We start from the raw sequence: 20,508 nt of genomic DNA, 5'->3' as shown, positions 1-20,508 counted from the left end.
TTAGAACAACTAAGTGGTCTTATGGTCAGCCTTTTGAGTTACTGAAGTTATGGGGTATTTAATTACACTAAACCTCTTTTAGCTGATAAATGAAGTTGCATGCTCTTTAAAAAATTGTTACTTCCAGCTGAAAAACAAAGTTTTCACAAGATAATATCCAACTAGATATGGAACTATGTTTGTCTTGTTCTGAAATTAACAGTTATTACAGCATGTTTTGGAGACAAAGTGCATGAGTATGCTGATAAATTAGATACTGCATCATACTTCTGGGAAAGCCCTGTCCATTGATATAATCATTACTTCTTGGGAATAGTCTGCCAGAGGTCATACTTCCCAAATGGCAAAAGACTTGTGCTCACTGGACTTGGGGGCAGGGTGTGGGTTTGAACCTCTTGCCATCCACTTTAAGATGTTGGCTGTTGAAGTATATGTAGACAGTGAGCAGCAAGATTTCCTAGCTATTTCTATCTACAGTGTTTCCTGGAGACAGCATTGCAGGGGAATGCGGTACGTGACCAAATAACTGAATTGACTGTCTGTACCAACTTGGATTTTGTAGTAGTATTGTTTGGCACAACATGGTGAACCTAGGAGTGAATGAGACCTAACAGTATCATTCATGCCTTTTTTTTTTTTTTTTTTCTTATCACTTCTGAACCTTCATATACCTGTATACCTGGCTGGGGAGTTTTAGTCCTGAGCTCGATTGTACTTTATAAGCACGGTGTAAGACATCCCATCTGAACTGAAGATACTACAATATTGAAATATTTTTAAAAATCATTGATTTAGGATTATTTTTAGTGCTAAACCAACAATACTTACAATTTGCCCACAAGTTACTTTGGTCAGCCAATCATAAAGGAATGGCACGATATCCTTCTTATCAAGCTAGTTTAATAGCTTAGCAGACACATTTTCTGCTAGTTGAAATATTCAGGTTGCCTACGGGATTAATTCTGAGTAGGATACAGTGTAATCAATGATTTCTTCAAAGATCTGTCAAAGCACTGAGCAGTTTAGTGACATCTACCTTATAAAAGAAGGTTTTATTTTTCCAAATAGAGGATACAAAATAATCTGGGCTATTATCCTTACTTCAATATCTATGAGCAGGTTTTAGCATAAGGTTGTAATTAACAAAGTTTTGGCATAAATTGTGTGCATCCTGTTAGGTCCAACATTTGTGATCATTTTTGAGAAAGAAAATTCTGATTTTACTTTAAGAATTTGCAAGTTGGTTACCTTTTCAAAAATTCACTCAGCAGCTGTACCCACTGCTTTCTCAACACAGCACTATAATGTAGAAACTAAAGCTATGTTATTAAGTTTAATGTGTGATAAAGAATAATGTGCAGAGATCAAAAATGATTGGCAGAGCAGTGTGTATGTTACTGTATTTGTTGGGAAGATGACAGCAAGGATAACTTGCCTGAGAAGGAAACTTTGTTGGTGTGATATGCCGAAAGGGAAAGCCGTCCTGATGACATGAGGCACTTGGTTAAAGCGTCACACCAAAGGAACTGTGTCTTTCTGAGCTTAGAAAGTGACTGGCTTGGGGTACTGTTATTCTCATTTGGCAACTTTAACTTTGGTGGTGGGTTTTTTGTTGATTTTTCTGACCTGTGTTGCCTACATTGGTACAATCAATCTAAACAGTTCTCCAATATAGTTACAAGGAGAGGATGCTCTGACAGCATTTGTCAGTTTAATAATATACATTTTAATTACCTTTTATGCTTGCATAAGTTCTGAGGCATATGTATTTCTAGTTATAAACTGAAACAGTTTAGAAAAAAGATGAAACAGGGATATTTTCAATTGTCAATGAGGGGAAAAAGTGTTTAAAGAAAACAAGAAAGAATACAGTAACATTTAAAATAAGCCCAAAAATATTTGTGGCAGTTCATACATTGTTAATAAGCACACTTGTTCTGCAGGGTAAAAAAAAAAAACAAAAACAAACCAAAAGTTTTAGTTTTTTATTGGATGAAATAATGATAGCAATATGCACAACCTCATATGTTTATGTTAAAGTGAAACACCTGTGTTATAACTTTAAGGGAGGTGGACAGGATGAATGGTCATTCAGTCAGTCCTTAAGACTCTCTTCTTCTGTTAAGAAACAACACTTAATTAAGCACTTGTATTCTCAGCACAGTAGTGCAAGTAGTTAAAAAATTAGGATACCCTTTGAAATTATATGTGCAGAGCTGCACATTTAGTTTCCAATGCCTTGGCTGCTTAGGCTGAATACAGCCTAATGATTTTCTAAAAATTACTTTAAAGTGTTAATCTCAGTGTTCAGCTGCCTAATCAATTTACTAGATTTCAGGTGACCTGTAACTGCCATGAACATGTTCTATTTGTAGTGAACTCAAGGTCATTTTAACTAAATTGAATGGGTATTTAAGAAACATTCTGCCTCTTGCTTTTCATAGTGGAAGAGCTGTTGCAAGGGCAATGTAATGCTTGGCAGACAGAGGGTAACTCAGGCATCTGAATCCTGAAACGTCGGTTAATGTGAACTTCAAATAAATATTCCACTAAAAATCATTCAGGCAAAAGTGGTGATTTCAGAGTGAACAAAACCAAAAGCACGATACGTTCATTCTGCTTTATAGGTGTAAGTTAGCTATGCAAGTACCTCTATGATCAAAACCAGCAAATTCGTCATTGACAATGTCTAATGGGAGAGGAAGTGAGGGGTGTGGAAGAGTTCACAGCACCTTGATCTCTTTAATTACCACTCTTTCTGTAAGGTCACAACAGTTTTTCAGAGATTTGCATTTTTATTGTGTGAGTTTTCTACTTTTTGTGGTAATTACACTACGTGCAGGCTTATCTTAGAACTCCTGGCACTGGCAATTGACATTTCACTGAAAGTTTATCTGGGAACTCTGAAAACAAAACAACAAATAAGCTAAGAAATGAATGTCTGTTTTGATGTAAGGGATAGCTCTTTAAAACTGAACTGTGGTTCATTTTTTCAGTTATTATAAATTTTCATTATTAATAAGAAAAATACAGCTTTGATTTGCAATTAATTGCACTCCAAAGCTTTCTATGGAATTTATCTTTATTTTTCAAAACTGAGTTTGACTGTCATGCTTCTGAATTCAAGTTGTTCTAAAAATTGTTAAATTTCAAAGTTGTAATCATTAATTTTTTGGTGCATAAAAAGTCTTATAAATCAAACTTTTTTTCCACTTTTTGGTCTGTCTTACTGTTGATAAACCAATGATGGTCTTTTCTAAATATTTTGGGGTTTTGACTGTCTTTGAAATTGCAGTTGCAAAAATAAACTAGTAAATAAGTTGATACAGTTTGTAGCGTTTGTAGAATCTTTGCAGTTTCTCAAAACTGCACAAATTCAGGATTTTCAATTCAATGCACAGATTTTCAACAGTTTTTGTTTGGGTTTGCAGTACCAGTGCAATTAGATTATGAAGGTGTTTGATGCCTCAGTTGCTATTAAAAATTATAACATTAAAATTAAAAATCCCACAATTAGATGTTACAAGAAATTTCTGGTTTCCTCTGAAAACACTGTTTGTGGAAGTGTCTCATGAAATGCAGAAAGAATAGATTAACTAAACATACGTTGGGGGAAGGAAAAAGAACCGGGGCTGTTTTTTCAAAAAAAAAAAAAAACAACGAAAAAGTGATCATTATGAAGGAATATGCTAGTAAAGAACTGAATACAACTGAAAGATCTGCATTGTATGCATGTGCTTGTTGAAGCAGCTTTGGAAGTAGAAGATACACATTTTCAGTATATATACATTAGTATATATACTAATGTATATACTATATACATTAGTATATATATTTCAGTATATATATACATTAGTATATTTGTATATTATTTCTTTTTTTTCCAGGCACTGGCCCCTTCAGCCTTTTTACTGGAGTTGCTTTGAGGCAATACTGTAGTCAGTCCAAAGCTCTCAAGGCACAGACTGAAGTGATATGGCATACTTAAAGTCTTTCTGCTCTTCTGAACCAGATTTTTTTTCCCTTCTAAATGCAGATTTATAAAGCCTGCACTACAAGAGGAACAAGGAAAGGATTTTAGTGAAGGTACTTCCTGATCCTGAAAAAGTCAGGGGGCTTCAAGCCCATCTTGGACTTCAGAACACCTCACAACTTTGTGGTAAAAGAAAAATTTAAAATAGTGCCTTTGGACTTAATCCTTTTATCATTAATCGGAGAGTAGTTATGTGCTCCAGATTAGGATATGTGTGCCAATACAATTCATCCAAATCATAGGAAGTATGTGTATCTGACATATGTAGTAGGCACATAACATTTGAGAAGTCTTGTCTTAGGTTGATGTTGTTTTTTTGTGTTCTCAAAATTTATAGTTCTTGCTGTGCTGTTCTCTGTGTTTATCATGAATGCTGTTTTCTTGAGGGTGTTCCATGGTTTGTTCTTGAGAAAGCCACTCACAGGTCCTGTTCCCTGTGAGAGTAGAGGGACAGAATATGTGCCTGTCATCTGCCTAATTCTCTGCCTTTTGCATGAGCAATGGGTATTATAAAGATATATCTGTAGAGTTATGAAAACAGAATTGATAGGAATGTGTGTGTGTGTTCTCTAACCTTTATTAATGAATCTAAAGTTTGACTTTGGGTTTGTCATTAGGAAGGGCATTCGTAGAGTGATTCAGAGTTCCGAAATCTTAAACTAAGATAATGGAACCTTTTTTTAAGCATAGTGTCATTGATTAATATACAAATAATTAAAAACAGGACTGTCAGCCATTACTGCTTTTAGAAAGAATGTGTTATTTTAACCTTACAGCTCTATTTCTAAACTACGCATTAAGCTTTCTCTTCAAATGCTGTTATAGCATAATTCTATTTTGTGTTAGTTGAAACTCTACTGAATTCTTGTGAATTTACTTATTTATTAATAGTATCTCTTTTTTATTTCTTGACATCACCAGTTTGATTTTATAATGAAAAGCTGATCTGTGGCTAATAGATGCTGTTTCCTCCTTTGTTTTTATGCCTTATGAAAGCAACACAAATTTATATTGTGTGCTTGGAGTTTCAAGCTGAGATTAGATTCCTACTAATTCTTCTGCAGGATTTTTTTCATAAACTGGAAAAGATGTCTTATTTAGGAAGAGGCAAAAATTTTAGTATTCATATATGATAGTATTTGATTATGTATATTCAAGATTAATATTCTACTATATAATAAACAGTTGAATTGTATTATAGGAGTTGCTGCTTAGATGTAAATTGATTTAATTGATTTTTCTTTTTAACATCTGTGACAGTCTTGATAGTCCCAAATTAGGATTATATATTTACAAAAAGCTTATCTGGATGTGATGCAGAGGACCATATTAGCATTATTTATCTTATCCAGTTAAGTAAGCTGAAAAATCTTCTTGGACTTTATCCAGTCAATGAAAGTCCCCTTGGGAAGGTATCAGAATCTAATTTTGGAAGAACTTGCTTTTATCTGTCTATATAGAGGAGAACTGTTTGCTTAACTTGAATTTTTATTAAACCACCCATATTCCCACTGCCCCAAATTTCATGTTTACGTCTGACAGTATATCTGAGACTGCAGCTCTTTAATCATAAGATTTTCCTCACAAAGGACTTTTCTAGTTAATTAAATGTCTAGGATTGTATAGTTATGAATGCTAATGGTTTCAGTATCTACTGTATCTCAAAGGAGGTGTACAGTAAAGCTGTAGCAATTATTGCAACTAAGTGTTGTAATATAATTAGGTATGTTGATGCAGCTCAAAGCACAGTTTCACTGTAGTTTCATTTGGTGCTCTGAGCTTAACTTCGTATAGCTTTTTGTGAAACTTCATTCTCGTAATGTGCAGATTAAAGTTAAAGAAAACCCCACTAACTGAAACAAGAATACTGAACTAGATCTGATACCCTTTCTTTAAAACTGGAATGCAAAAAAGCATTTTTGCCTGTTCTACCTTCACTCATTTAATAGATGGACTTGCTGGTTGCATAGCTATTACTTAAATGTTCATTGGTAAATGTTGGATATCACATATTATTCAATTCATATCTTTGGGTATCTATTTGATCTGGGTAGAGTATTTTTGTGCAAAGTGAGGCCAAAAACAAGCAAGAAATTCTTTAGTTCAGATCATAAAATCACAAATTGTTTTCTATTTGTATCAGTCGTGCTAATAGTGTACAATGTAAATAGATTATAAAATTTGAAGTCATACTGGGAACAAACACTCTATATAAGATTAGAATTTAAAACTATCTTAGTAAACTGGAGCCAATATTTCATAGTCAAAGAATGAAATGAAACAGGCCGGTGGAAGTACATACCCCAGGGAAAAATGATGTGGAACTAACCAGACAGACATTAGTGAAGCAGAAAAAGGCTAGACATTACAGAACATGAGATTGAGACAGTTACTTTTATGGTGTAGAGGCAATTTTGCTTTTGGATGATTTAAATGGAAATGTTCTGTGTAAAACACAGCTGAAATAGTGTGGTACACTCAGTGATGAAGACATCATCAAAAAATATGGTATCCAGTTTTAGAAAACATACTTTGAGAGATGAGACTTTTAAGAAGGCTTAACAGGAAAACAAGAGTACTAAGTTGAAGAAAGTGACCAAAGAGATTTTGAAAGAGTATCATCTATTTAGTTTGAAAAGGCTGATAATGAGGAACATAAATCTATAAATACATACAGGTTTGTTGGAAAGAGAATCCTTTGTATTATACTTGTAGTGGAAAAAAGGAAGACATAATTGGAAGAAATGTTGTTTAACATAAAGTAATTAAAAATTTAATTGTATATTAGCAAAGTGGGTGCTTGAGATGCAGAACAATATAAACAGTTTTGGACATTATCAAGAATAGTGATTGCAGCATTTGTCAAAGGTTGTCCTACTGAATTCTCATTCTGGTTAAGAGGTTGAACTACAGCAACCTTCTAGTCCCCTGGTTTTTCAGTTAATACCTAGATTTGCCTTTTGTCTATTCAATTTAGTCTTGAGAGTCATAGCAAAACACCATATTTTGCAGTACCCAGCATGGCCTAAAGGTATAGGCTAGTCTGTTTTGTACATACTGTCTTATTTGACCAGCTGGAAAAAAGGAGGAAAGTGGACTGGTTTAAGGCATACAAGTCCTTCTGGTGACCTGGAATGTTACCTGATGTTTGTAAGAGAACCGTTTGCTCTAATGAGAGAACAGCTTTGCTTACAACTGCTGTCCCTAATGCACAAGCACAGCAATTCATGCTCAGTTTGTTGTACAGGCAAAAGGAATTTCGGAATTTCCTGTTTACGCTAAGAAGTTTTTTTCCTCTGACAAATGTTATTTTGGCACTTGGCAGATCTGCTATAAAAGGAAGAGTGTTTCTGCATTGCTTTTGATGAAAGAGCTGTCTGTGTGCTGAGTATTTTAACTGTTTTACACATTAAATGTTTGCAGAGTAATACATTTATTTTATTTTAATTCTTTTTATTGTGGGTAGGTCAGTTTATGATGAGGTGAAAAGTGTTGAGTAGAGTAATAACTACTTATATTAGTAACAAGAGATCAGTTCTCTATAGGAATGGAAAGGTCAAGATATTTCCTAGTACTGGAAAGTTCTGGATTTTCCCTCTGCCTCTTCCCTCCCCATATATGTAGCATATATAGTATATGTATGTATCCAGTTATATTTATAGAAGAAATATCCTAAATCCCTAACATCATATTTCTCTAAATTAGTTGGTATGGTTTGACATGGAAGTGTCTTTTCCCTTCTGGGGAAAAAAAACCCCAAACAACTTCGATGCGGAATTATTCCATCTTATGGGTATTACTGTTTTTGCTTCCTTTCTGAATATGAACTAGGAAGAAAATTATTTTTGGATTATTGGAGAAGTATCCATGCATATCTCTTAAAAAATACATTAAATAATTCCTTAGGTGCTTATGGACTTTTTAACTCAAAATTAACTGACGAATTGATTACCACATTCTTTGTTTCCTCATGTTTTTGTAGGGTTTGCCACTTCTAACAGTAAGTTGTGAGCCAAATGTCGTTGATAATAGTTCAAGATACACAGAGGCTTAGAGTTCAGTGTTTTGAATAGCATGTATTAGAAAAATATAATTTGGATGAAATAAAGAGAACTTTTTACATTTCAGAAATAAATATCTATGTGGCAGAGGGGGAAATCAGATGGTTTTAAAAAATAGCTGCAGAGTAAAATTTTAAACCAAGCATGAATCACACTTGAATACCTTCAGAAACTGGATTGGTCACATGATTTTCATGCATGAGATTTTGAATTAGTTTGTTCAAAACTTTCTCTGTTACCTAGCTTTCTTGCTAAATAAATTTTGAATAGGACTGAAAGGTGGCTTGAAATGATGTGAAACATACAGTTTTTCATACTAAAGCTCGATATAGTAACTGATAGAAGAGTTGTAGAAAAAAACATTAATCTGCTGTCAAGGAGAGTGTCAGGATCGTGAGCCTGCACAGTTGGCTTTTGATTAATCTTGTTCCTAAAGGAATATTAAGAACATGGCTTGAGATATTAGAAAATGTCTAATTTTCATAGAACCAGAGGAGCAGCATGACCAGATGATTTCGGATGATACCCTGAATCTTTTTTTTTTTTTTTTTTTTTTTTTTTTTTTTTTTTTTTTGGTGAGAGACCATAAAAGCTTTGAACAGGACTAAGTAACTTGATATAACTTGGTTTTTTACCTAGTGTTTTGAGTAAATATTCAGCAGAGTTTTTCTTCTTAGGAAAAAGGAATTGTTATGGTGAGTTTTGTTCAAAGCTTTTTCCCATGGACCTCTAGAGCAAGGAGGGAGCTTTTTAAATAACATGAGAGTAATTTTTGTGGTCCAGTTATTTTTAGTTTTATTCTGTATTAAAGAATTGAGGAACATAAGTGTCTATTACATGTTTTCTTGGGCTTCAATGCAAGAATCATGGAAGTCTTTTTTTCAGGGGAGGTTGTACATGTTTGCAAAATACAGATAAATATCTGTTTTAAGTAGATGGTGTTGGTTCTCTTTGTTCCATTTGCCACCGTCCCCAAAGACATGACCGCCCTAGGGCCTGTAATATCAATTCATGGAATTTTTTAGGATTCTAGCTTTCTCAGGATTTTTTTTTAAGCTTCCAACATATGGCAGAAGTCACATAATTCAGATTGTTTTTTTATGGTATTTTTGGCAGCTACAATAGCAAGCAGTGCTTTACACAGTTTAAATGCTAATCCCCAGTTCATTTCCACCTCATACACATCAGTGTTTACTAATTAAACAATGTTATTATCTACTGACTCTTCTCACATCTTTCGAAGTAATTTTTTCTTGCATATTTTCAGATATGGAACAGGTTTTTTTCTCTCCTGGCCCCCCATTTGATGTCCGGAGGGTTTTTATTGTTTTATTGTCCCAGTGAGATGACTTTGTTAGAGAATTTTGGTTTTGTTCAGAATTCTAAAATCTTAGTCCATCAAAGTCCATCAACTGCCAAGACCTCAGAATACCTTTCTAGTTGAATTTTGTTTTTTAACCCACCAGTCCTTCTGGTGATTTTTAACATAAGTACAGTTACTTCAATTCCTTTTCTTTCGGGCTTAAAGAATTCTAGTTTGTATTCATGATTTTTCCCTCTCTTTCACTCTCCCCCCACCCCTTTGACATTTCAGGAGAACTTAGATGCTTCTGTTTGTTCTTTTTCATTCTTCAGTGGAAGACTGTAGATATACTGTATCATTTGGCTTCATGACTTGTATCTTTTCTCCATTTTGGATGTGCCTATAGTACTTTTGCTTTTTTCACCACTTAGCTGTTTTTTAGCTTAGCCTGTGTAATAGAAGAGGGTAAGAAACTAACCAGCTTCAGATGTGCTGTTCATGTAAGTTTGCATTGAAATTGTGCATATGTGCCCAGAGAACTGTTTCTAATGAGTTTTATAATGAGGAATGTTCTAATCTGTCTATGAAGGTTTGTCAGAGAGATTCTAGTAAAATTGATCAGTCTCAGCTAGAGTGCCTCAACGAATTGGTTCTCAAAGCAAACTTGAATAAAGGTACTCCACCGAACAATGAAAGCTGTTGTCCTAAGCTGTTGTGAGTCCAACAGTCTTGAAGAGGTAGTCTTCTGAATGATTTTTTTGTCACTGATGATCCTCTGCCATTTACTAGTAGTGAGTTCTGGTTTCTCACATTAGTTGAATGCATCACTTGTAAAGGCAGCATTGAATGAACTTCAAAAGAAAACGATAAATGTGTTGCAGATGTTACCAGTAAATGTGTGTATGTATCAAGATATACGTATATGCATATGTGTATGCACATCAGTAAAACAAAAAGAACAGTGGTTTGAAATACTGTAACTTTTCAAGTTTATGAATCAAAATTTGCAATGTTGTTCTTCTAGGAGACCAAGATTAAAGTTGTTAGAGATCTGAATCAGCTTTATTCATATTTTGCCTGTGAATATAGCTACGCCGGTTTACATGTTTTCTTGATAATTTAATAAAGAAAATATTTGAAATAAGAATTGGGGGGGTGGCTTTTTTCAGCTCTGGCTGAAAATGTTTCACAGCAAGTTAAATCTTTACTACAGGAAAGACTAGTCAAAATATTCATTGATGCTTGAATGTACGTGTTCAATAGAAGGCTTTATTAATGGCATCTGGCAGGTTATATAGGGAAAATGATCACAGAATCACAGAATGTTAGGGATTGGAAGGGACCTCGAAAGATCATCTAGTCCAATCCCCCTTCCCCCTGCCGGAGCAGGATTAATGCTTGTATGAATAAAAGTTACTTGTTACGTGTTTCAAAGACCCAGAAAAGTACGGGATAAAAAAAACCCCAAGGTATATCTTTCCAAAAGTGAGTGAAAAGCAGGTGGCAGGATTTACTTTTCTGAAATTGCAAATATTTGCATGTCAGAGGTGCATCCAATTTAGGATTTAGGAGCTCAAATCTGCACCTGTTTCTCATTTTTTGAGGGGCTGAGAGGAGTTTACTTCTGCTCCCAGTGTACTACAGATGGAATACATGGTCTCTGTATAAGTAAATTGGCCATGATTTTATCTGTAGAAAGTTTTATGATTTCCTTTTGTTTCAATAGTGTTTGTTTTAAATAGTTTTAGAATTCTTTGATTTCTTGAATAAATGAAATAAATGATGGCTGACACTTGGCCATAATGGTGTTTCTAAAGTAAAATATTTCAGGTAAAATTTTTCATCTGAATTTACCAGTAGGCATGAAAACCCCTCCCCCTTTATTTGGACAAAAGATTTGAGGTTTTGTAGTTTTCTTGGTGCTGTTGCCAAAGACAAGTGGTCTGAATAATGAAAGGAAAATTAATTGCTTGCTGCTTCTGAAAGACAGTAGTATTCATGTTTTTGCCTTAAAATCTGGAATAGAAAAACTTTAAATATTGTCAAGTTGCTTTTCTGTGTAATGTAACCACAATACATTAAGCAGTTGTAGTCTACACTTGTGGATTACATTCTTGGTAATGATACAGCTTAAGTGAAGTGTAGCTCTTTTGTTTCATATAGAATTTAAAGCAGTTATAGTGGGGTGTTGAATGGTTGAATTTAAGGGTGGGAGTTGAATGGTACTTCAGAAGTAATGTGATTTAATTACATTAGTCAGTGCTTTTGTATATGCACAGGAATTATATCTTACTGCATATAAATACTTCAGTCCTGCTGAAATAAAATTTGAAAACAAAATACTATCATCTAGGCAAAATTCCTCCATTTTAACTGCTGAAAGTCTTCCCTGTCATTACTAGCTTCATCTGACTGCCTTATTACTGTACATACACATAATGCACTTACAATACATCGATTCGGGAAGGTATAAAACATATGTACCTTGGTACAAGAGCTTTGTTTTATCCGAATGTAAAAGAAAACATATAGTTTGGTGAAATACAATGATAATATGGTAGTTCCTAAGGTCTTTTGTCATGGGTAAATTTGCCATGTGATTAAAGTTATGAAACATGTTTAAATCAATGGGAAATTGAGCAAAGGTTCTGGAAATATTTTTACATTAATAGGTTCTTTGTTTGGCAGATAATTTAAGTTTAATGAGGATCTATAGCATTACTAGAAATGAATTGTATCGCATAAGCTAGCATTTTGCTTGGAGGCATAAGAATTGAGAAATTCCACGTTCTGTTGATGGATGAGAATGATTTATTCTCAACTTTCGTGTTGGATCATCTCTTAGATCTATATTGTTTCTAATAGAGTTCTAATACTCTTCTTTCACAGTATATGAGGAGTTCTTATAAAAGGATTTCACTGATTTTTTTTTTTTTGTCTTCCTACTTTTTAAGGGGTCTAGGCTGAGAGCAGTGTTGGTTTAGTTTGGTTTTGATTCCACACTGTTACAAAAAAATTACATTAACATTTAAATTAAAATCTTATCCAAAAAGAAGATATCTTCAGTTAAGCAGAAGTGTAAAATGACCTACCCAAGTCTAGGGGAGGCTCTCACAACGTCTTGCACAAGTTCTTAAAGAATCCGAAAGCTGACCAAGAATACAGTTAACTATTGTGTTGTCTAATAATCTAGGAGTCTTCAAGACGAAACAAGTCAAAAAAGAGCATCCCAAAGCACTTTTGGTTGTGTAACTCACAACAGTTAGATGCACAAATATGCAAGGAAAATAGTTGTTATGCACAGAAGTCTTAACAGTACTTCAGCACAGGGATCTTCATCTAAGGAGTTAAAAGGAAAATAATTTTTATGGGAAGCTCATTCTGTGTATGACAGGTAATCCAAAGTTTCTAGGTAGAAAAAGCTAACGCACCCTCTGATTTTAGTTTATTCAACTAATGAGAAGCTGGAGTTGACCTTTCCTACTGATTGTGAGGTAATAGGGTAGTAGTGAAGGGCTATGAAACTGAAGATGAACGGCCTAAGTTTGATGCAGAAAAAAAAGAGGGAGCCAATGAAAAGGGGAAAATGATAGCCTGATTAGGGTTCTTAAGGATTTCGAGTGTCCGTAGAGGAAATCTGCATTTGTCAAAATTAGAGTAGTGTTGCAAAAAAAAAAAAAAAAAATCAAAGGGCAGAATGGGAAGAGAGTAGGTGAGATTTTTCAGCAGTATAGAGAAGAAAGAATTTTCCTTGTGTGTCTGTATTGCATTCATAGTTTAGTGGTGGATTAAATTAGTCTCTTGGACTTTGCACCGAAATTGTGTAGAAGTATTCCTCTCAGAATAAGGAGGAATTAATTTGTACTTCCTTATTAACTCTAAGCAGTTTGCTGGTGCCTCTTAGACCTGAAATTTTGCTGTTTCATTATTTCCAAAGTATAATCTCAGCAGTTTTGTCTACTTCGTGCCAGACTTTATGGTGCCAGGGAGGCCTCAGTCTCCTCTGGCATGTGTGTAGAGGAGAGCTACCCTCAGTCCGTTAATAGCTCATGTTGGAAAAGGGAAGCGAAAAGATTAAAGGTTTTAGCTATGTAAGTAACATGTTAGCATGACCTTAGTTGTACTGTAGTGCCAAGCTACTGAATAATAGAGCACAGAGCATCTAAATGTATGAGTGAAGAACCTGGGAGACTTACAGTCAGAATATGAGGTTGTGGAAAAAGGTTCAAGCTACACATAACATTTAAGTCAAAGACCTGAGTGACAGAATGAGATTTCTAGTTTGGGTGGAAGGAGACAATTCTAGATGAAGCGGTTTGACCTGTGAAGGTGGTAATTAAATTTGAAGGTTAAGATTTGAAAAGAAAAGAAAGAAAATCACTGACAAAACCATGAGGAATCTGCATAGAAAATGGAGCAGAGAATGAGGAGAATCTACTTAAAAAAATGCTGAAGGAGTGAGCTGATAAATAAGAAATGGGTATCATGGAAACTGATGAAAGATAAGATTTCATGAAGAAGTAAACTGTGTTTTACAGTGGGAAGGGTCAAGAAGGTTGGAGATAGAATATTGGTTCTGTTGTATATCTAAGTAGTTATTAGAAATTTTGGCAAGAACATTTTTCATTGTTAAAGACAATTTTTTCAAAGGATGACATGAACAGAGGGAAACTGCAGGGAACAGTTGTGAATAGTCCATTCTTTGAGCTTGGCAATGAAAAGACAAGAAGTACCATGAGAGTCCTACAGATGCATGAGGCACCAATGTTCTAGTATAATTTTATTTTTCTATACCTTACAATATACTAACCTCTAATTAAAAAAAAATATACAGATTAATAAAGTTGCTCTGTTCAGTTTCAGGGCTGATTCTTTTTGTTAGTAACATAATCTGTGTTCAAATGGAAGAATAGGCATAAGATTACATAAAAATTAGTTTTCCATGTGTACCTAATAAAAAGATTTCAGTGTCTGTGCGGACAGTTGCCATAGGGAATTTTGATAAATTGTAATTTTGAACTTTCCCATATAGCAGAGAGAAACTAGTTGCTTTAAAGAATATATATCAGATATATGTATGTACAGCAGGTTTTGTTAATTACTTCATTGTTTCTAAATTATGCTAAAGGAAAAGCAACTGTGGATAAGAGTTTAATAGTTCAGCCTGAAAAATAAATTTAAAATGCCCTTAAATATCTCGATTGTGCTTGCAACTGTTAATGGCAATTGTTTAGTAGTTAAGATGGGAAATTGATGTATTTTTATTGTAAGGTATTTTCAAAATTGCTTGGAAAAATAATAGCATTAATAAAAGAAGATCTGCCAAGAACTGATGTTAAATATCCATTGTTTCCTGGTTATGTTTTGCATATTTATTTGTTGTGGTATGTATCTGTTGTTCTGACATTGTTTTAATGCTTTGTATGTAAAATTTATGTGTAATAATGTTAAACCTGAAAGAGGAAGCTTGTTTGCCAAAAGATAATTTGGCAAATATATTTTTGCAGGTTCCTTCTGATATATAATCCTACGGAACAAGAGCGATTTTCAGTGGTTTCAGTCAATGTGAATTCACCTAGAGTTAAATTATTATCTCCTTTGGGAAAACCTGTTACTGTCCAGATTAGTGCTGTTTGGGATGGAGCAACTACAATATCACATGAAGCATATCAGGTATGCTACTTTAAGTAAAAAACATTAAAGTATTTTTTGACAGATATTGTGGCTTCACAGTTGAAGAAAATGGAAAGCATACTTCAAATATTGGGAATTATGTCTTTTGCAGATGATGGCATTAATTCAGTCATTTTAAGGAAAAAAAGAAACTATATATATAGCATTAATGTTTCTTAAACTGATAAGTTATTAAACTTTTGTGATATGGTGTATTACATTTAAAGGGCCATTATTAGCTGCACGAACAGAAAATACATGGATCTGTGTCTCTTCCCCAACTTTCTAAAGTGCTTTTCCCTTCTAGTGATAGTCTATACACACTGTACATGCTCAAGCACTCCAGCTGGAAGGTTTTGTAAGTGCAATGGCTTAAGCAGTTCGATTCTGATTTCTATTTTTTTTGTCTTCCAGATATAGAGACTGGGTAGTAATCTCCATTACTCTTATATGCAAGCTAGACAGATGACTTTGAGTTCACCTCTTGGTTCTGGTTTTAAACAAATTTTCTGAGAATTTTTGAATCATACATCATTATAGAAGTTATCTTCAATGATCACATATCAGCAACTGTATTGTGTTAAATTCTTAGTGATATAATAGTACTATATTACTGTAATAGTACTGCATTACTTTCAGGCTTACATTCTTAGTCTGATTCCTTTTGACTTGGGAGCCAAGTTGAACTTGTTTCAAGATAATATTCCTGCAAATATAATTCAATAAGTGTGTCTCAGTTTCCTCCAAAGGGCTAATTATTGATAATTGTTATGGTTTAACCCCAGCTGGCAGCTTGGCCCCACGCAGCTGCTCGCTCACTGCCCCTAGTGGGGTGGGGTAGAGAATCGGAAGGGTAACCGTGAGAAAACTCATGGGTTGAGATATAGAAGGTTTAATAGGTAAAGCAAAAGCTGTGCCTGTGAGTGAAGTGAAATAAGGAATTCATTCACTCCTTCCTGTCGGTATGCAGGTCTTCAGCCATCTCCAGGAAAGCAGAGCTCAGTCACGCATTACTTGGAACGACAAACGCCATCACTCCGAACGTCCCCCTTCCTTGCTGCTTCTCCCAGTTTTTATTGTTGAGCACAATGTGATATGCTCTGGGATATCCCTGTGGTCAGTTGGGGTCAGCTGTCCCAGCTGTGTTCCCTCCCAGCTTCTTGTGCACACCCAGCCTGCTCGTGGGTGGGGTGGTGTGAGGGGCAGAGAAGGCCCTGATGCTGCATAAGCAGTGCTCAGCAATAGCAAAAACATCCCTGTGTTATCAACATGGTTGATATCAAAATGTAGCACCATATGAGCTACTATGAAGAAATTTAACTCTGTCCCAGCCAAAACCAGTACAATAATTAACACTGTTAATTGCTTGAAGAAGAAAAAATAAAATTACATATCTGTGCCTCAAATTCTAAGCAAATTGCTTTGGAGGTACAGCTTGTATATTACTCTTCTGTGCAGATTACTTTATAGCTTCTAAATAACCAGAGACTAAAAGTAAGACAGTTGTCTTATATTTTGCTGTTTAAATTTCTGGATTTTTAAACGCAACTTAAGTGATAAGTAGGGTCTGTGTGCACTTGATACACTACACACTCGTCTTTAATGCACAGCAAATATGCTCAGAACTGCAAATCGTAGCTAATATTGTTTTTTAGCAAGATTCAAAATCATTATTGCGTTAATATAACAGTGATCTTGATGCTAAGCAAATTAACGATGCAGACATTTTTGTTTGCTAATTCTTTTTAGCATGCTTCAGCTATTGATTTCAGAATGTCATTTGTAATTTCTTACTAATTTATAGAATATGGTAAAAATTCAGCCATCCTAAAATTATTGAAGCAAAAGGGTTACTCTGAGCATAAATTTAGTATAAAAAGTTGATACTTTAATGTTTTCAATAATGGCTTCTTCTTTGCTCCCAACAGATCTCTTTCGTGGCACATCTACCACCTCTGGGGCTTGGAGTTTATCAGCTTTTGGAGGTTGACAGTTCAGAAGCAGTTTTAGCAGACTATAGTATATACATGAGGAATAGTAAGGAGGAGAAGACAGACAGACTTTTCAAGATAAGAGAGATGCAGAATTCTGTGGATAATATAATCTTAGAAAATTCTTACATGAAACTGTGGCTTTCTGGAATGTCTGGATTACTGGAGGTGTGTTGCATTATATTTCAAAACACTATGTTTTACTTTTTTTTAGAACTTCTGTTCTAATTTGTGGAAACCTAAATGTGTCAACTATTTCAAACAATTCTCTGTCCTTAGAAAATAAATACCAAAGAAGATGGTAAAAATCATCAAATGAAGGTGGAGTTTGCTTGGTATGGAACTACAAGTAACCGGGATAAAAGTGGAGCTTATCTCTTCTTACCAGATGGAGATGCCAAGGTAAATCTACCATTTGCAGGGATATTCTAATCTTGAAGTAACTTGAAGCATTCTGCAAATACAGATTGGAAGAGCTAGTTTTCCCCGACACTGAAATACAGCTGTGTGGCTAGAAATAACTAAATCAGTTATTGAAATGATTGGCAGAACTTCATACTTCATAACCCTAGATTTAGGTAAAAACACAGCATTAATTTGAAAGTGTAAAAACCTATAGGATATTTATGATTTACCAAAAAACTTGCAAGAAATCCAGTGAGATGTGACCATTCACTACCAATAAAATAAGCTCACTTTCGCTTCTGAAAATGTATAGCGTATGCTGCTTAATTTCTGCATTTCTTCACTTTTTGATGCTTAAGATTTCTTTATTGTAAATGAGGAGCTTCCAGTTCAGAGTGTAGTACTTTTGTAGCTGATGTTAGTATATGTAGTTTAATATAGTAATTAAGATATTGAGTCCCAGTTGATGAATGTAAAGATGGCTAAAGCCCTCATAGAGTTAAATCTGGCCAGGGACATCAAGGGCAGCAAGAAAAGCTTCTATAGGTATGTCAGTGATAAAAGGAAGACTAGGAAAAATATGGGCCCTCTGTGGAAGGAAACTGGATACCTGGTTACCTGGGATATGGAGAAGGCTGAGGTACTCAATGACTTCTTTGCCTCAGTCTTCACTGGCAGGTGCTCTAGCCACACTGCCCAAGTCGCAGAAGGCAAAGGCAGGCACTCTGAGAATGAAGAACCACCCATTGTAGGAGAAGGTCAGGTTCAAGAGCATCTAAAGAACCTGAAGGTGTACAAATCCATGGGACCTGATGAGGTGCATCCACGGGTAGTGAGGACACTGGCAGATGAAGTTGCTAAGCTGCTATCTCTCATTTTTGAGAAGTCATGGCAGTCTGATAAAGTCCCCACTGAGTGGAAAAGGGGAAACATAACCCCCATCTTCAAGAAGAGAAAAAAGGAAGACCCAGGGAACTACAGGCCAGTCAGTTTCACCTCTGTGCCTGGCACAGTCATGGAGCAGATCCTCCTGGAAACTATGCTAAGGCATACGGAAATCAAGGAGGTGTTTTGTGACAGCCAGCATGGCTTCACTAAGGGCAAATCATGCCTGACAGATTTGGTGGCCTTCTACAATGGGGTTACAGTGCTGGTGGATAGGAGAAGAGCAACTGATGTCATCTACCTGGACTTGTGCAAAGCATTTGACACTGTCCCATATGACATCCTTGTCTCTAAATTGGAGAGACATGAACTTGATGGATGGACCACTCAGTGGATAAGGAATTGGCTGGATGGCCGCACTCAAACAGTTGTGGTCAACAGCTCAATGTCCAAGTGGACGCCAGTGACGAGTGGCATTCCTCAGGGGTCTGTATTGGGACTGACACTGTTTAACATCCTTGTCGGTGACATGGACAGTGGGATTGAGTGCGCCCTCAGCAAGTTTGCCGACGACACCAAGCTGTGTGATGCGGTCAACACGCTGGAGGGAAGGGATGCCATCGAGAGGGACCTTGACAGGCTTGAGAGCTGGGCCCATGTGAACTGCGTGAAGTTCAACAAGGCCAAGTGCAAGGTCCTGCATGTGGGTTGGGGCAATGCCAAGCACAAATACAGGCTGGGTGGAGAATGGATTGAGAGCAGCCCTGAGGAGAAGGACTTGGGGGTGATGTTGATGGGAAGCTCAACATGAGCTGGCATTGTGCGCTTGCAGCCCAGAAGGCCAACTGCATCCTGGGCTGCATCAAAAGCAGCGTGGCCAGCAGGTCGAAGGAGGTGATTCTGCCCCTTTACTCCGCTCTCATGAGACCCCAGCTGCAGTATTGCGTCCAGCTTTGGGGCCCCCACCATAAGAAGGACCACGGACCTATTGGAGCAAGTTCAGAGGAGGGCCACGAAGATGATAAGAAGGCTGGAGCACCTCTCCTATGAAGACAGGCTGAGAGAGTTGGGGCTGTTCAGCCTAGGGAAGAGAAGGCTCCAGGAGGACCTTCTAGCAGCCTTCCAGTACCTCAAGGGGGCCTACAGGAAAGCTGCCGAGGGACCTTTTACAATGGCATGTAGTGATAGGACGAGGGGTTTTAAACTGAAAGAGGGTAGATTTAGATTAGATATTAGGAAGAAATTATTTCCTGTGAGGGTGGTGAGACACTGGAACAGGTTGCCCAGAGAAGCTGTGGATGCCCCCTCCCTGGCAGTGTTTAAGGCCAGGTTGGATGAGGCTTGGAGCAATCTGGTCTAGTGGAAGGTGTTCCTGCCCATGGCAGGGGGGTTGGAACTAGATGTTCTTTAAGGTTCTTTCCAACCCAGACCATTCTATGGAATAGCAATCAAGTGTTCTGCTTTAGTTGTGTAGGGTTATCAGTGTTTTTAACTGTGTAATTATTGGAGGGCAACAGCATAGTCCTATTGGTTTTCACATTGGAAATTCAGAAATGACAGTATTCTTACACTGACTTAATTACCATACGGAAGCTACTGTAACACTTTTGGAACTGGAAAGGTGATATTTCAGAAAGCAAATGATGAAATAATGAACACTTAAGAAGCTAGTGAGTTTCCAGCTTATTTCTTCTTCCCAGTTTCTCCTGGGGAAGTTTAAAGTTGCATGCATGAGGGAAACTGGGAGTTCCGTGTTTACCACTTCAGGAAATAGGCAAGGGTAATCATTCTTTTTCTCTTTTTTTTTTTTTTTTTTTTTTTTTGGTAGTTGTTATATGTGTAAATCAGTCTGGAAGTGGACAGAATGTTTGCTTTCCTTCTAGAAGTCTCTCCTGGAAGCACATGTTTTGAGGTCTGAGTTGGCAGTTTTAAACCATTTAGTATGTTTAGTCCCATAATTGTTTGCATCAGTTACGTTTAACAGGGTTCACTTATTCTTAATTTTTGAATGTCAGTGATTTTGATATGTGAATACCTCAACAATATCACTTATGTTTTTTAATTTTTACCTTTCATCAGCTGCATGGTCACACTTTAACTAATTTTATTTTAGATGCTATTACTGTTTTGCTTGTAAAAACAATAATCTCGAAATCT

General features: G+C 36.0%; 1 protein-coding gene across 2 annotated transcripts in view; it reads left to right on the top strand.

Moving 5' to 3' along the window:
- Positions 1 to 20,508, top strand: part of MAN2A1 (mannosidase alpha class 2A member 1) — a 146,875-nt gene that overhangs the window by 76,353 nt on the left and 50,014 nt on the right. For both annotated transcript variants that reach the window (XM_068422413.1, XM_068422414.1), the window contains exons 13-15: positions 14,905 to 15,070; positions 16,999 to 17,229; positions 17,341 to 17,463. In XM_068422413.1, coding sequence (XP_068278514.1) covers positions 14,905 to 15,070; positions 16,999 to 17,229; positions 17,341 to 17,463 — 520 coding nt within the window. The remainder of the gene's footprint in view (positions 1 to 14,904; positions 15,071 to 16,998; positions 17,230 to 17,340; positions 17,464 to 20,508) is intronic.

The sequence above is a fragment of the Nyctibius grandis genome, chromosome Z, assembly GCF_013368605.1.
Source record: "Nyctibius grandis isolate bNycGra1 chromosome Z, bNycGra1.pri, whole genome shotgun sequence".
In the NCBI taxonomy this organism is placed as follows: Eukaryota; Metazoa; Chordata; class Aves; order Nyctibiiformes; family Nyctibiidae; genus Nyctibius; species Nyctibius grandis.
Note: the sequence above shows the minus strand (reverse complement) of the source record. Positions and strands in the feature narration are given on the sequence as shown.